Below are 16,709 nucleotides of genomic sequence, written 5' to 3' on the forward strand. Positions count from 1 at the left end.
AAAGCGGTGGACCGGGGGGGGGAAAAGTGAGGGCACCATGATGGATTGGAGGGTCCGATCGGCACCTGCCTGCATAGGGCAGCCCGGATTAGCCACCAAAGCAAGTAGCGAGTACCACCAAGCACACGCAGAGGACGCATGCGGGGAGGTAGCTGTACGTGCCGTGCTGGACGAGCGAGAAAAACCAGGGTCCAGTCCAGTGAATCTGCTAACAAACACACTACTGGACGCAATCAAGCCCGCAGGCAATAAGGGGTCCAGTAGGCTGTCGTGTTGCCGTGGCACGGAAGTATGAAGGGAATACTGCAGGGTCCTCGCTCTGTACGACGGGGCCAGTTCACACCGGTATAGGTTTGGCGATGAAGACTCGGCGAAGAGCCTCGAGCGATCGAGAGCCAGAAGTACGTACCGCTCTCACCCACTCAGCAAGATGGAAGCCAACAGGAGGCCCAGAGGCCGAGGCCCTGGAGCTGCGCCTCCCGCACTCGCCACTCCGCGTCCACCTCAGCCTCCACTACCGTACCAGCACTAATTACAGTACAAGGTAATTAGGTAGGTGCTGTAAGTTACTCTCCAGTAAAAACAGGTCACAGCACCACCGGTGATATGTCATGTCATCAGTGTATGAGCGGCGGCGGACCATGAGCATGGCCGGATGCCGAGCCAATGGAAACGACTGGCCCCGGTTTGCTGTAGGTACGACGATACTGTACACAGGCCTGCCGCGCTGGGCAAGAGCCTAAATTTAGAATTGCAGTCGCCCACCCAACAGTAACTGTACTGTACCTACCTAGGTGAGCTCCCTGGCTCATACATAAGTTGCCTAGCTAGACCTAGAGTTCCATCTCGATCCTCTTCTTCTCGTACGATTATTCCACTGTGCCGTGCATTCGCGTCCAGAGGTCACCCAGCCCTCCAATTGGCCTCGGCAGACATGAGGCCACCAAAAAGCAAGCCACTGCTGAAGAGAGGACAGGCATCACGCCACAGCCGCCGCCTAGCCAGGGATGCCTTGCTTGAACAGGAATAAGCAGCTGGGCTATCGCCATTTGCGACAAGCTCCGGGCGCCTGTCATGTCCACCCCTCCCCTCCCAAGCTCCCAAGCTCCCAAGCTCCCAAGCTCCCCCGCAAACATGTTGGCTGCAAGGCCGAGATGCTGCATGGTTTCCGGACATATGTCCGGGACCAAAGCAGTCAACGATGCGGCGGTCCAGAATGCGCCCCCCCGTTGCATACGGTGTGCTGTATGTACGTATTTCGGTGGCCCCCAACTGCTCTCATCCCTCGCTCCTCTCTCCCTCTGTCATCTTCATATTGAATAATCCGTCCTCGTTCTCGCCTGCCTTGGAAATTGGAAATGGCCATCAGCCACAGATCCTGCCATGTCACGTGCATTCCTCCATCGTCCAGCAAAGTACGGAGTAATTAGTCTTTATGTACCCCTTTCAGCGCTTTTGTCATCCGTCGCCCAATCCGGGCCGGCAGCGTCGGGCCGCCTGATAGCTGAACCTCCATCATGGCAAGAGCTCTCTGTTTCACCGCCCCATTAGGCCTCTCTTATCGACAAGGCAGCCCCGCGCCTCAACCCAGCACCTTCAATCCCTCAACGCCATCCCACCGCCACTTGTCACCACCGCAAACCGACCCTCTCTTGTCCTCGTCGCCACGCCTCGCAGAAATTCACGCCCCCTCAAACACACCACCAACCCAATACACCCCAGCTCCTCGGCACACCCTCGCCGCGTTGCACACGCCAGCGACCACGACCAAGCCGACGACGTCGTCCACGGCGGAAAAGGAAATAGAAACCCCCTACAAAGAGGAAGGACGCAAAATCTGCAAGCACCATGCCCAAGACGCAGCCCAATCTCTACGCCTTCCCCAGCGTCGACGCATTGGCACCCGCCCTGCGAGCCTACATTGTCCAGAGCCAGAGCAACGGCTTCGCCCGTCACGAAGTCTTCAAGGTAGCTGTCTCGGGCGGTTCTCTGCCCAAGACGCTTGCGGCCGCCCTGCTCGCTCCGTCATCCGGCCCCGACGACATCATCGACTTCAGAAGATGGGAAATCTTCTTTGCCGATGAGCGTGCCGTCCCCCTTGACCACGACGACTCCAACTACTGCCTCCTCAAGGCCGAGCTGCTCGACAAGCTGCCCGCCGACCAGCGACCAACCGTCCACACCATCGATGCCACCGTGCTCGACGACGTTCAGGAGCTCGCCGACAGGTACGAAAAGACACTTGTCTCCAGCTTCGCCAGCCGCGACTCGGTCCGCTTGCCCGTCTTCGACCTACTGCTGCTCGGCTGCGGGCCCGATGGCCACACCTGCTCGCTCTTCCCGGGCCACGACCTGCTGCGCGAGGCCGACGCCTGGGTGGCTCCCATCGATGACTCACCCAAGCCTCCACCCAATCGCATCACCCTGACGCTACCCGTTGTCATCCACGCCGTCCGCGTCGCCTTTGTCGCCACAGGAGCCGGTAAGAAGGACGTCATGAAGCAGATTTTCGACTCGTCCGATGGGCTGCCGTGTACCCTCGTCAACGAAGGCGCCGGCGACCGCTGCAGCTGGTTTGTGGATGAGCCCGCCGTCGAGGGCGTCGGCTTCCCAAGAAGAGCGTTCTTGTAAAGGGGGCGAGGCGGTAGAGCTTCGAGCTCACCGAGTGCAACGCCACTTTTACGTCTTCATCTTCCCAACCGTTTACGTCTTTTGATGATGTCAACGGCCATGACCCAGGGGCAGGGGATAATGAGAACTGGCTGATCCTCTGCGAGATTTGCAGCGGATGTTGAAAAGGACCATCATAATAGCCTGGATCTAGATTTGCGGAGGAAACGAGCAGGGTACCGGCGTGGAATTTTCTAGAGAATTCAAAGAACTGATGTATCCGTCGAGCGAGACTCGTAGCCAGTCTGCACTCCATATATCGATCATGACGGAGAATAAATTGGCACGCAATGGACCTGAAGCTTCACAGAAGGTTGCAGTTCATGTACGCCGGCTTCTCCCCCGTCCACCGCTCGGCAGAAAAGGACCAATGTAGATGTTTGTTGCGCTAGGGAGAATAGGGGTAATGGTCCGTCCTAGACTGTCCTCCACATGGCGCCGGCCTCCGTACCCTCGCCGCCCGCCTCGTCCCGGTTCATCCTCTCAATCCACTCGCCCTCCCGCGCGAGCGCCTCGCGCTCCATGTCCTCCATGGCCCCGAGCTCCGCGAGCATGTCCTGCGCCAGGCTCCGCGCGCCCGCCAGCATCCGCTCCAGGCTCGAGCCGCCGCTCGTGTCCTTGTCCACGTCGTTTGAGGTGGCCGGAGCCAAGTCGTCAATCTCGTGGAGCTGAGACCGCCAGTCTCGTAGGCGGCGGGTTATGGCCGAGCACTCGTCCTTCCAGGGAGCGTCCAGCTCGTCGATGAAGAGCGCGCTCTGGCTTTGCAGGTGGACCGCTGCGCTACCAGAGCTGGCCCTCGCCTCCTCGACGTCGCGGACGCGGTGGGCCCATCGTTCGAAGCGTCTTACCGCCCTACCGTACCGCCCCCCGGGTTCGCTGAGCGTCCATAGCCCGCTCAAAATGTCCCCCAGGAGCTGAATCTTCTCGTCGAGGCCCTTGCCAGAGCTCCCCCAGCGGCGGAGAGCCAGGATATTGTCACGCTCAACCCCCGCCCGCTGCGTATCTGCCAGGGCCCTGCTCGCCTCGCCGAGCTGAGTAAACCGGCGGCCGAGCTTGTCCCTCGCGCTCGCCTGCCACTGAGCCTGTACGGGCGCAGCCTCGCGGTGCAAGAGGTGGAGCTGCAGAAGCTCTGTCTGCAGCTTGTTGGTCTCGGCCGAGGCGGCGACGTTGGCGGGGAGCTTGGATGGCGAGGGGGGCACGAGGAACGTCGATGTCAGGGGCTTGGGCGCCAGGTTCTTGGCGGGCGAGTAGTGCTGCTGCAGGGTCGAAAAGGCCGGTCGAAGTCGCGGATGCTGCGTCGGCCTCGAAGCCACGGCTGCGGGCGGCGTCGACGGCGGAGGGGCCGCCTTGGCTGCTGTCGACGCGGTGCCTCCTCGCGCAATGATGCTGGAGCGCGACGCCGCCGAGGCCGCGCGGGGCTTGTCGCGCGAGGGGGGGCGCAGCACCGGCGCGGGGTGGTGATGTAGGCCTGTCGCCGTGCTCCTAGCACGCGTATGGGCCGGAGCATGCCTCACCTGCGCGCCCGCTGCCGATGCCGACGTGACGCTACCGGCTGATGTAGGCCGGGTCCTGGCAGGCGGTCTGTTGGAAGCCGACGAGGGCGGGTAGCGGCTCGACGACTCGCGCTTGACGGGCTCCTGTGCGGCAGCATTCCGCCTCTGGGACGTGGACGCAGAGCGGCCGAGAATGGCGGAGACGGGCCTGCTGCCGCTTCGAGCGCTGGCCGTCGCCAAGGTCGATGTGGTGCGTGGCGGGGGCGGTTTGACGGGCAGGCGGCTGGGGGAGTCGCCCCGGTCAGGCTCCGCGGGGGGTGATGGACGTGGCGGCTGTGCCCTGGCGGTGGGAGCCCGTTCGGTCTTGCGCAGGGAGCGGGTGCGCTGAAGAGACGACGACATGGCCGTGAGCGAAACAATGGCGGGCGGAGGTGAGCAAGAAGAGTGGACGGCTGTCTCTAAGCAGCCGTCCCCCTGCTAGCGCGAATATACCGTGCATACTCGGAACCCGGGTTGGTATGCAGCTCCCGAGAACATATTCTTATATCGTAGATGCAAATCCGCCCGCAACTTTCCTCAAGCCCCCAGCAAGACTTGCAGGTGTCGACAGGTGCAGACCTTGGCATACCGCATCTGTTGGAGCGTTCCACCGTTGCCTCCGCTTGACAGATGGCATCCTCACCTTTCCGCTGTTTACTTGCACCAGTGTAGCGCAGAATACGGACGCCTTACGAGACTGTCGGCAGTAAATTCTTCCAGCATCCGCCCGTGTCGTCGATATGTCGAACCCCAGCTCCCGGATCGTGTCCGTTTTGCCTACGTCCGCGACTATGGCACTTGAGAACAGAAAAGACACAGCGGCTGGCAAGCAGAGCCGGATCACTGATCTTACCTTGGCCTAAGCAACCAGGTGACATCGGTTATACGGAAGCCCCACGGTCCAGACCGCCCGTTGTTCATATCCGTCGAATGGTGCGTATTTGCAGAGGGCGGCAAGACTGGGCCTTTCTTTTCGGTCAGGGAAGACTCGGGCGCGTGAGCCTTGAACCTAGAGGGAGGTATGGCAGGATGGTAACATTTTGCAACTGTCGAGACGACAGCTACAAGGCGGCGACGACTACGACCTCAACAGGGGTCTGGGACGGGGCTGTCCTGTCGGAGCCTCTTCCGGTCCCTCAGCCGAGGGGCCAAGATTTTGAACCCCAGCTTCCGGAAGGTATCCGTTGACGGCACTGTCCTGTCGAAGCCTCTTCAGATCCTTGAGCCGAGGGATGTCGCGCTGCACGACGTCTTCCGCGAGGTGCCGCAGGTGAACTTGTCTTGGCCAGCGTGCCGCAACCAACGAGACGCTTAGTACGCGACAAACCCCGATTCCGGGCCTGACCAGGACGACCTCGTACCAGCAAAAGGGCCTATACGACGCCGCCACCGAGTAGCTCATCGACGCAAGTGATGCGTTCTTCGACTTATACAAGCGCGCGGTGGAGAGCCTCCCCACAGCTTCAAAGGACTTGCGCGTGAGGTCCTGGTCAGGCGAGACGGTGCTACGGCGGGCAAATGGTACCGAACTCGATCTCAGGCAGCTGTCTCGTCTCCGGGACACTGCCGCGCTGGCGAGTCTCCGGGATGCTGCCGCGTTGGCGAGGGACCACGCGCTCGTGTATGTATACATCTACACTTCTCGAGCTCGGCCGTGGCTTTATACGGTTGGTTACTTTTGTACCGACGTTTCATCTTATACCAGGGTGGCCAGGTACCGGTCTGATTCCTCGTTTGCCGCTCTTATACCAGAGCTTTGACAAACGCGCTCGCCACGACAGTCTCGCCGAGAGTTCGATCCAACAGGCACGAGACTGGCAGCGAGCGATCGACAATCTCGACCTCGCCCGGCGCATCTAGAATTGTTCAGGCAGCCTGCGCCAACCCTAGCCCTTCTCCTTGGTCAGCCGGTAGTTAGTCGAGCCGTTAGTTGGGCAGTCAATCGAGCATCTACGGCGCGTAAGGCTGTTGGTCAAATAGAGATTTAGTCTGGGGCAAATAGTAATCAGTAAGCGACCAATTAAAGGAGGGGATTTCAAGAGACTCTTGGCCGAATATTAGTAATGCTCATTGTAATGCTCTAGCTCTTTTCCTCCCCAATCCACCTTTCATGCTCCCCTTTGCCTCTCGCCTCTCAACAAGAACAGCGTTGTCCGAGCGTATATGTACGGTATCAGGAGGCCATCCTCCAGCCACATCCTGAATGGCTGTGCCCGGAAACTCGCTGAAGTCATTACGGTTTAAGGTTCCTACCTAACAACAGGTCAATTTGCGCAGCGTCGCCGAAAGGTGGAACCACGGCTTGGACTCCCAGCTCGTTCGGCGTCATCTCTGCTCTTGCTCTTCTCCAACATTTTCATCACGAGTGCACTCGAGAACAGGGGGCGCTTTCAGCAAGTCGCCGGCTATCCACGCGGGGCCATGGACTTCATATTTGACTACCAAAAAGGAAGAAAAATGGGGACCACGACGCTTAACCCAAGACCCTGACGACTGCTCAAGAGTCCGATGCATCCGATGCATGTCATAATCCTCGTAACGAACCTATTACATCAAACAAAAAGGTCTGCGCTTCCCTCGGTCCCGTGCCGATCCAACGGCTGTCCTACCATGGGGTCTCCCATACACCTCCGCTCTTGTTTTGGAATGAACTCTCCCCTTCGCCGGGAAAGGAACGATATCGTATAATCACCTTCCTGCGTGCTGTCGCGCGTCCCTTGTTAATCGAGTCTCTGAGGCTGACGACGTGTCGTTGCCTTGACCGTGACAGACCACCACGTCCCTGTGAACTGCGAATCATTGATCCGCCCTCTCTGCCGCGGCAAGAGGAAAGAAATGCAAAAAAGGATGTAAAAGTACAGAGAAGAAGAGACGAGGGAGGAGGAGGTGGTTGACGTAGTGCTGCGAACTGTGCGGTGGACCTCTCACGGAGACTTGCCCGCCTGCAGCCCGAGGGCGGATCCGGGCCGGGACATGGAGGACAAACTAAGCGGCGTGTTGACGGCCAGCTCGTCGACCAAGCGGCGCAACACCCTCTGATGCCCGTTGAGCACCCGCATGCACGAGTCGCAGATGCGCAGGTGGCAAAAGGTGCACACCCATCGATCCTCGGTGTCTGCCTTGTCGCACGTCTGGCAGGTGAGCGGGCAGTTGCGGTTCGAGCGACGGTTCATGGTTCTGTGGTTCTGGTAGCAGTTAAAGTGCGAGTTCCTGGGCGGGCGGGCGGATATGACGGTGCCTGCGGCGTACGGCCTGTCTGTCTGGACGGGGAAGTAGGTGGCCCTTGGGTCGGTCTCCCGCGTCACCCTCATCTCGGCGTACAGAGTGCCGTCTCTGCCCCTGTACTGAGGACCTGGCGTCTCCGAGGAAGCGCGGGCTGCGGCGGACAGCGGTGCATCGGACGTCGCCGACAACGGGCTTCGCAGGGCGGGTTCTCTTGGACGGCCGGTCCCGGTGAGTTTGACAGACGTCTGGCGGGCCGAAGGGGGCTGGCCGCTTGCCGGAGACTGGAGTGCATCGCGGAGATTCGGGAGGCTCGTAGCGGCGGGCAGACTCGGGAGCGCCGACGGCAGCGACTTCCTCGGGATGGGGGCTCGCTCCGGCTGCTCGGATGAATGGTGGCGGGGCGCTGTCTTGGGACCAGAGTCTGTTTGAGCAGGCTTGGGCGACGCTGAAGGCGCGGGGGAGACGGGAGAGACAAAGACGTCAACGGGGGGCGCTGTCTTGACATCTTCCTTGTGATACTCAGGGGTCGGGGGGCGCTGTGCACCCGGCCGGGGCGTGCGGCTAGTCTTGGTGGTGGCACCGTCGACGGAAGAGCGGTTGCGGCGCACGGCGTTTTTGACTTGGCTCAGCGACGACGGAGCATTCCCCATGGCTTGGGCGTCGGCTACTTGCTGATGCTGTGGCGGCGGCGACGCTTGCTGCTTGGCCGCGGGCCGCACGTTACGGCCAGGCAAGCCGACGACGGGAGACCGTGACGGGGTGCGTGGCTGCTGCGGCGGCGGCGGCGGCAGCGGGGGCGACGGGGGCGACGCTGGGTTGTTGAGCGGCTTGCGCGGCAGGGAGAAGGGCTCGGGGCCGGCGTGGGAGGGCGCCGTCGAGGCCGTCGAGCCGTGGCTGTGGTTGAGCGTGAGCCCGGACAGCTGGGCGCGGCTGGTGTCTGTCTTTACGGAGCGGCGGCGCCAGATTTCGGGCTGGGGGGCCGACTTGGGCGCCGCTAGGTCGGAGGGGGGGGACGGGGTTGGTTGATTGTGGTGGTGGTGTCGCTGTTGTTGTTGTTGTTGTTGTTGTTGTTGTTGTTGCGGTTGTAGGAGTTGCTGCTTGTCGTCATCATGGTCGGCGTCATGGGCAGGTGGTGGTGGAGGAGGCGGAGGCGGGGGCAGCTTTGCATGGTGCCGGGGGGGGGTGGGCTGTGCTTTGCTGGGCGCAGCAGCAGCCGGTGGGGGCGACAGTGACGTTTCAGAGGCACAGTACATGCTGGTGGTGGTTGCGGTGCTGGCGCCTGCGCTGCCGCCCGACGGCGGCTCGTCCGGGATGCGCGAGTAGGCCGACAGCAGGCTGGACAGCGAGTCGGACGGCGACGGCGGCGCCATGTACTGCAGCGGGTTTGCCGGCGGCTGCAGCAGCAACGGCTCGGGCGGCGGCGCCTCGGCAGCCGCGGCGGCTTGCGGCTGGGGCGGCTGTGGCGGCGCTTCGACGGCGACGGGCTTCCGTGCGATGCTGCTGCTGCTGCTGACGCTGCCCTTGACCGTCTTGCCGCCGCTGTCGTCGTCGTCGGCCTCTTCTCCTTCCTTGGCCGGCGGCTTCGGCGGGCGCGGAGACGCGGGCAGCGAGGGCAGCTGAGGCGGCTGGCGGGGCTCGCGGGGGAGGCCGGGCACGGATGGGAGGGCCTTTGAGAAGCGAGAGCGGCCCTTTTTAGGCGTCTCGGACGAGGCGGAAAGAAGGTGCGCCATGGCGATGACGACGATGATGACGACGGTGATGGTGATGAGGATGGTGATGAGGGTGGCGTTGGTCTGGGCCTGCGATGCAATCAGGCTCCTCTGCCTTGCTTCTCGGCGCAGCCGTGGGCTGGTATGGGTCCAAGGGCCTCGGCACGCTCGCGGCGAGCCTGGCGTTTGCGGACGGTGCGACAGTGCCCTTTTTGCCTGGCTCGTCCGAGGGGGGGCCCTTGGGACTCTGACTCTTGAGCTGAGCTAAATGTGGAGGGTCTCGCGGCGGCGGCGACGGCGGCAAAGGATATTTCACGGTGCTTACAGGCTGCCATGCGCAAAGTCGGTGGACGGGGGCGAGGGGAGTTTCAGGGAGAGAAGAAGCGAGTGCGCGAGAGAACAGGAACTGGAGGGGCGGGACGGGCGAGGACTGTGAAGAGTGATGAGCCGCGCCCCCTCGGCCAGGGATCCACGGCGGAGGATCGTATCCTTTCTTTTTCCTTTTTTTTCCTTCCTTCTTTGACTCGCCCCTATCTTGGTCTCCTGCGGCCCCGCCTCCGTGTCGAGATGAGTGCTCTAGGGCTAGAGACGAGGTTGGTGGGTCGTCAGTCACAGCGCATCGCCCGGGGTGGCTTGGCCCGTTCCTGGAGATGACCAGGCGCGGCTAGGTACAGTATCTTGCATGTGAAGAGTTAGCAACCGTGCCGCTTGTGGCCTTGCACGAGGCAATGACGCTTTGTGTCTCGCTCCGTCTGCGGGCGTCATGATGCGCGCTTGAACCTCTCCGACCACAGTTTCCTTGTCGAGACCGAAGACGGGCGATGTCTCGCATGTGTACGGGCGTCACGTGACAGACACCAGGCGGCCCCCCGACGCCCAGCTTCGCGCAACACCTGAAGTGACGGCCACTGACTGGCCCACTGACTGGCCCACTGACGGGCGGGCGACCTAACGTACTGCTGCGCTAACTTCAGCCAGCCCGCCAGCGGCTCCACTCCGCTCCCGCCCGGGCCCTGCGGATGGGCGGGAGGCCGCCTGAGGAAACAGCGACAGAGCCGTGGGACGACACGACCGTGTAACTTATGATGGATGGATATTATCCGTAATCACTACCTATTCCAGCAGTGCCAGGGTTCCGTCTCAGGTCCCGCGGCACCCTTTTGGCTCTTTGTAATTGGCCGATGGCAAATAAAGAACAAGGCCTTGTTTGGATGCTTGGGCGTCGCAAAAACAGGATCCGCCAACGCCAGCCCCATTGTCCAATCGCAAGATGGATTTGCACAACTGGTACACATACGAACTACCTTGGAAGAGTAAGTTAGTAATTATGTACGTATGCGGATTAAAAGCCCCGCCCGGCCTTGGCCGAGTCCCAAGGCCGAAAGCTCAGCTCCTCCCGCCCGGCCCAGCCGTACCGGCATCGAGCACCACAAAGCCGCATGGTTCAAGGGTTCACAGCGCGTGATGCAATGCTGGCAACCCGGGCAAGAGTCCTCCCCTGTTCATGACGACACTGGATGCTCCCGAGACGAGACGTCACTCACAGCTCTACTGTACAGAGAAAATTACTGTACACACTGCGAACCGTTGACTTCCGTCGTCTCGTACCGATGATTTACAGGCAAGTTATCCAAAGCAAATACACGGAGAAAAGCAACAGGCGTCGTCGCTCTGCAGGCTGGGTGGATGCCCTCTAGGTTACTGAAGGCATCTCAAGCAAACAAGTATCCTACGCCCGCCCTGCTCACATGTACACTCCGCGTCGCAGTACAGCACATGGCCCCCTGTGCACCCGGAAATGGACGTGCCAAACAAGACCCACCCATGTATCCGTACTTGCAGCCACCGCCCAATAAGTACCTACCTACCTACCTAGGTAGGTAATCTCGCCAAGGGCCGCGAATAGCATCATCCGGCGCCCTCCATTCATCTCTCTCCCCGCCGTGCTGCACCATGCTGTACAGGATCCGTAGGTCCATGCACGATACAGAGGTACGGATACAGCACGCCAATATATATTCTTCTTGGCCTTGACATGTTTGTTGTACACATCTCCCGCCCGCGACATCCTCGGCACTGGACCCCCTTTGTCCGCTCACCGGCCATTGGCCTGCTGCTGCTAGATGGACAGTGGCGTTCACATGTCTCATAACGCCAGTGGGAACTGCACCGGTTACACGGCTGCGTATAATTAGACGAGAACAACAGAGGCGCCGCTCAAGGCCACTCAAAAGAGCCTTTGCGTCCCCCCTCCCCCCAAATTCTTGTGTCGTAGACGACTGGGCCGTAGCAGAACCGTCAATACACGTACCGAGTATTCCTCCTCGCATCCTTTCCGTCTCTCGTCTTCTGCCGCTACTTCATCGGCCATGCCGGTATCCGTAGACGCCACGCCCCCGGTCCCGATCCCGGCCCCGATCCCGGCCCCGGCCCCGGCACCCACCGAATCCTCGCTCCTCCTCGCCGCCCGGCATCAGCAGCACCACCATGCCTCCGCACCCTCCTCATGCCCCGAGCACGGCCGTCATCTCCATGGCTCGGCTCAGGGCGGCGTGCCCCGCGACGGCGATCCCCGCGACGGCGATTCACCTCCCATGGCCCGAAAGATGCATCTCTTCATTCCCGCCACCGGAATTGGTGTCCGTCTCTCCCACCCGCGCCTTGGAGCTTCCCACCTGAGACTGACGCGCCATTTGGACAAAAGATCTATCTCGTCGCCATCGACCAGCTCTTGACCGTGGCCACATACGCCAAGATAGGCAGCGAGCTCAATGCCCTCAACAGCATGAGCTGGATCGCCACCTCGTGAGTGGTCTCGTCCACGTCTAGGGAGATCGAAAAGGGGCAACAAGAACACGACCGTTGACTCGCTCCACCCTCAGGTTCTTCCTCACCCTCACCAGCTTCCAGCCTCTCTATGGCAAGCTCAGTGACATCTTTGGCCGCAAGGAATGCCTCCTCTTTGCTTATGCCGTCTTTGGCCTCGGCTGCCTCGGTTGTGGTCTGGCCCGGGACATTGTCCAGTTGTGCATCTCTCGCGCCGTCGCCGGCATCGGCGGAGGCGGCATCAACGCCGTCGTCTCCATCCTGCTGTCGGACCTTGTGCCCCTGAGGGAGCGGGGCGTGTGGCAGGGCTACTTGAACATCCTCTACGCCGCCGGGTCCTCGACCGGTGCGCCCCTGGGAGGCATTCTCGCCGACTCCATCGGCTGGCGATGGTAAGCCGTTCTGCCCGTGGCCTTGTCGCATCACCTTCAGCCGCAGAACGTGGTGCGAGGGCAGTGGTGCTTGCTCACGCGCTCTCAGGTCCTTCCTCGCCCAGGTGCCCCTGTGTTGCATGGGCTGGATCGCCGTCTACTTCCTCCTCGATGTCCCTCGCCCTGCACAATCGCACTGGCTGTCCAAGGTGCGCCAAATCGACTTCCTGGGCGCCTTCGTTCTCGTCGCCGCCGTCGTCGCCCTCCTTGCAGGCCTCGACTCTGGCCCCAACCTTGGCTGGTCCCATCGCGCCACCGTCATCTCCCTTTCCGCGGCGCCCGTCTTGTTCGGCCTGTTCGTCCTCGTCCAAGTAAAGGTTGCCACGCACCCCTTTGCTCCAAGCCATGTCATCTTCGGCCGCGGACTCTTTGCCTGCTACTTCGCCAATTTCTTCGGCGCCGCAGGCAACTTTGCCGTGCTCTTCTTCTTGCCCCTGTCCATGCAGGCCGGCGAGGGCTTCAGTGCTGCTGCCAGCGGCGCCCTGCTGGTGCCGGCCATGATCGCCGGCGTCTTGGCCTCCGTCGGTGGCGGCTGGGTCATCAAGAGGACGGGCAAGTTCTATGCCGTCTCGGTCCTCAGCTACGGCGTGCAAGCCTTCAGCATACTCCCCCTCGCCTTGTCAGTGTGGTTCAAGGCCACGGCTGCCGAGGTTGTTGCTCTCATGCTCACGGCTTCCGGGAGCGGTTCCGGTAAGTCTCCTCCTTGCGCCGAGTCGCCGAGCCTCGTGCAGCCAGACTGGTGAAGCTCAAATCTCCACCCAGGCCTCACGACCACGCTCATCGGCCTCCTCGCCAACGCCGCCACCCAAGACACCGCCGTCGTCGTCGCCTGCTCCTACCTCTTTAGATCCCTTGGTTCCAGCGTCGGCATTTCCGTTAGCTCTGCCGTCCTCCAGCAGGTGCTGCGAGCAGAACTCGCCACTCGTCTCCCCAACAGCGACGACGCCCGTCAGGTGGAAGGCAGAGTCCGCCAAAATATCGACTACATCAAGAAGCTGCCGCCGCCCATCGCCAACATTGTTCGGAAAAGCTACCGCTTGGCTACGGCAGGGGCGCTCGTGCCAGCGCTGGCGTTTTCGGTCGTCGCCTTCTTGGCTACTTTTTGGGTAAGGACGAGGTCCTTGAAGTATTGAGAAGTTGGGGGGTGCTGTTGGAAATGCTGTTGCACGGCGAAATTGTATCAACGCTAGACGAAAGTCGAAGATGACAAAAGGACAAATGGGGGCGGATGAAGCGGAAGACACAACAGTGGTCGATAGTAAGACGAAGGCGGCATGAGAGCTTTGACGCTCCCCGACCATCACATGACACTGCGAATCATAGTGTACATAACCCATGTCACATGAATCTCGTAGCAGCCATGTACAAAAACGTAACGGCCGACAGCGCTCTCGTGCGCACCGCCCCTGTCCCTCTGCATGAGGTCGAGCGCGGCGTTCATGGCTTGTTCTTGGGCTTGCGGATAGTTTCCAGCCCAAAAACCTCATCTCCGTTGGGAGGTTCCTTCGTGATTGTTTCTGTCGCGACTTCGCCGAACAGAAACGCATTTCGTTCACGGCTGGCATTGCTCGAGGGACGTTTATGCTGTGCGGCGGGGAATTGACTGGCCGACGGCAGAGGCTGGCTCGAGACTAACTCGCCAGGCTCCAGCATCCACGAAAACGAGGACTGCGCCAGGGCTGAGCGCGTGGGAATAGGGGCAGCGGGCCGCACAGGCTCAGGGGCAAGGTCGCGAGAGCTGCCCTCTTGGCCGTGGGCGCCCGCAACTTCCTCTGCCGACTGCCGACACACTTCTGATTCGTCCGCTTTGGGCAGGATTGGTTTGCCCTCGACATCCAAGTCCTGTTCCTGAGCCTGCATGGTGTGGCTTGGCTTTGGCGTGCTCTGGTCGACACGTGCCTCACCGCTGGCCGACTCCTCCTCCCCCTCCCCATTCGATTCATCCACTGTAGTGTTTTCCCACGAGACTGTCTGGGGCTCCTTGGCTGCCGGAACATCGCCGCTGGGTACTTCCAAGGACGAGTCACTCAGGTACACCTGAACAAACTGGATCTTGGCGGCCGCCACTTCGATGAGGTCGAGGCTCTTGGCCTTATCATCTAGGCTCGACGTGGTTACTGCCTTGAGGTTCGCTACCGTCTCGTCCAGGAGAGCTGCCAGCTGCTTGTTGCGTCTTTCCATCGCTGCAAGCGCTTCCGCAGCAGCACCTTCGCCCCCTGCGTTTCTCGGCGTTTTTTCTGATTGCCGAGTCTCGTTGAAGGTTTGCATGTTTCGCCGGAATTCCACCACGGCATCCCGAACAGCCTGGTTGAGGCCTAGCTTTTCTCCCCGTTCCAAGACCCCCTTGGCGCTTTTGGCGGCGCCTTGGAATAGCGACTCCACACGGCCTTGCTGTTGGATAAATCGCGACGGTGATGGCAATGGCGATCTGCCACCGAATCCCCGCGGGCGGAAGTGGTTTAGCCCTCGACGGTCTGGTGAGCCCGGCGGGGCGCTTGAGGTCTCTGGCGCCTTGCCGGTATACTTGACAACTAGGGCATCCCTTCCAGCAGCGTTCATATGGTCGCGAAGGTACAGAGCATCGTCGACAAAGGTGTGTGGCCCGTGTGGTGGTGCGGGCGGAGGATACTTGAGAAGAAGCCTAAGGCAGGCGGAGTAGTCGGCTTCCAGCACTGGAGACGGAGAGTCAGAGGATGCGCAAGGGTTCGCATGGCGCGTACTCACATTGATGGCGGATGCGAACCAACATGGCGCAACAGATAAAGTCTATCAAGTCGAGAGAGGGATCTACGGCAAAGATGGCGTCCCAGAGCTCCAAAACCTGGTCGAGAGGGAATTCGCGGCTGAAAAGAAGTCGTACCCACCGGCTTGCTCGCGGCTTAGACTCAGTCGAGAACGGTCGAGGTTGGAGTTGTGCTTACATGAGAAAGATTTGAGGCAAAATCTCAATGTCCATGAGATGAGAGGCGAGCTCTTGGTCCACGCTGTGCAGGCAGACCTCGTGGATAAATTTGCTTCTCTCGACGATTGCCGAACGCGATTCTTGATAACCGGGCTCCATCCGGGAAGCTGCTGAGGAATCGCTAGAGTCCTGGACCTCATAGAATGACTGCGCGCGCTCCATGACGCGCGAGAACAGTAGGTAGGCGTCGTGCTCAACATACGAAGAGTCGAGAACCTCGAGCATGGACTGATCCAGGGACGATGGGTCGGCCCCGATCACAGAGCGATCAATCGCGTCCTGCTCGACGACATTCACTATCGGGGCAAGCAGCTCGTGCATGCCCTGACGATAGCCTCCTCGGTTCGGGTTCACCTTGCAGTAGATGAAGAGAATATCGAGGATCATGGTCTGCATCCAGTCCTGGTGGTAGTTGGCCTCGTCGGGGAGCCTCTGGACATCCTGTCGAATCTCTGCCCGGATGACCTCATCGCGGCGAACAGTGTTCCAGGGAGACTGTCAGGCCGCGTCTCGTCAGTGAGGCAGCTCGGCCACGGGGAACGGCGTCGGCCATGGCTCACCTCGGGATCGTCGGCCAGGGGGTCGATGGTGAGCTGTGCCAGGGCTTCGGGATGGTGGATGAACCTGAGGAAGTGGCTTCTCCGGTGGGTGAATTCCTCCCTGTCACGGCGAAGGACCTGCGCCAGGTCCGCTCGCGAAGCATCCGTGGACAAGAGAAACGTCTTCCAGCAGACGGAGCGGCAGCCAGACAGGCAGGGGCTGGAGGGACCGTTGTCCTTGACGGCACGCCGCAGGTCGGCGACACAGTCGCTTGTTGCTTGCCACCTTGACCTGTCAGGGCATCGCGTCAGCCCAGCCCTTTGCGAGTCACTCTGGCGACACTCACAGCGTTTCTTCAAGGGCCCTCATGGTGGCAGCTTTTGAGGTAGCTTCCTATGGCCCGGCCCGAGTCAGGCCTGGACATGCGGCCCTTTTATCAACGTTCGTGAAGGTCTCCGGTCACGCGGTTTAGTGCCTTGGGTGCCAGGTAGGCAGGTAAGTTACGGAGTACCTTTCCGGTACAGGCACAAAATGCGCAGCCACTTCTGGGCTCCGTTTGCTGGGGGCATATGGGGAGTAGGTACTGTAAAAGTACTGTTTCAGATGAATCCGCAGGCGTGAGTTGCTTGATCACTACAAAGTATGCCAAGAGGCGGTTCAAGGTACTGGCTGGGTACCTCCTACGCTCGCTCGCGCCTCGACCCCAAAGATCCAAAGGCACCTCCCGTGGCTTGGCCTCCAATGACGATCCTCTTTGGATCCAAGCCATTCAACCTACTGGTATTCATACTTTCGTCAATTCTCGGGAGGCGCT

General features: G+C 60.9%; 5 protein-coding genes across 5 annotated transcripts; 2 read left to right on the forward strand and 3 right to left on the reverse strand.

Annotated features, from left to right (window-relative positions):
• Window positions 1-1,848: 1,848 nt before the first annotated feature.
• On the forward strand, window positions 1,849-2,631 carry HRG_05523 (glucosamine-6-phosphate isomerases/6-phosphogluconolactonase domain-containing protein; the record flags this gene model as incomplete). Its single annotated transcript, XM_044863994.1, has 1 exon — window positions 1,849-2,631. The coding sequence occupies one exon, from the start codon at window positions 1,849-1,851 to the stop codon at window positions 2,629-2,631; it is 783 nt and encodes a 260-aa protein (XP_044720526.1).
• A 455-nt stretch (window positions 2,632-3,086) lies between these two features.
• HRG_05524 (uncharacterized protein) lies at window positions 3,087-4,565 on the reverse strand (the record flags this gene model as incomplete). The annotated part of the gene is made up of 2 exons (XM_044863995.1): window positions 3,087-4,088; window positions 4,185-4,565. 2 exons carry the CDS (start codon window positions 4,563-4,565, stop codon window positions 3,087-3,089), a joined length of 1,383 nt encoding a protein of 460 aa, XP_044720527.1.
• A 2,561-nt stretch (window positions 4,566-7,126) lies between these two features.
• On the reverse strand, window positions 7,127-9,157 carry HRG_05525 (uncharacterized protein; the record flags this gene model as incomplete). The annotated part of the gene is made up of 1 exon (XM_044863996.1): window positions 7,127-9,157. One exon carries the CDS (start codon window positions 9,155-9,157, stop codon window positions 7,127-7,129), a length of 2,031 nt encoding a protein of 676 aa, XP_044720528.1.
• Window positions 9,158-11,505: 2,348 nt separating this feature from the next.
• On the forward strand, window positions 11,506-13,526 carry HRG_05526 (major facilitator superfamily domain-containing protein; the record flags this gene model as incomplete). The annotated part of the gene is made up of 5 exons (XM_044863997.1): window positions 11,506-11,775; window positions 11,841-11,941; window positions 12,019-12,354; window positions 12,443-13,083; window positions 13,156-13,526. The coding sequence occupies 5 exons, from the start codon at window positions 11,506-11,508 to the stop codon at window positions 13,524-13,526; spliced, it is 1,719 nt and encodes a 572-aa protein (XP_044720529.1).
• Window positions 13,527-13,830: 304 nt separating this feature from the next.
• HRG_05527 (rab-GTPase-TBC domain-containing protein) lies at window positions 13,831-16,264 on the reverse strand (the record flags this gene model as incomplete). The annotated part of the gene is made up of 6 exons (XM_044863998.1): window positions 13,831-14,277; window positions 14,341-15,065; window positions 15,118-15,260; window positions 15,315-15,850; window positions 15,916-16,186; window positions 16,242-16,264. 6 exons carry the CDS (start codon window positions 16,262-16,264, stop codon window positions 13,831-13,833), a joined length of 2,145 nt encoding a protein of 714 aa, XP_044720530.1.
• Window positions 16,265-16,709: the final 445 nt, after the last annotated feature.

The sequence above is a fragment of the Hirsutella rhossiliensis genome (genome assembly GCF_020360975.1).
Source record: "Hirsutella rhossiliensis strain HR02 chromosome Unknown scaffold00005, whole genome shotgun sequence".
NCBI lineage: Eukaryota > Fungi > Ascomycota > Sordariomycetes > Hypocreales > Ophiocordycipitaceae > Hirsutella > Hirsutella rhossiliensis.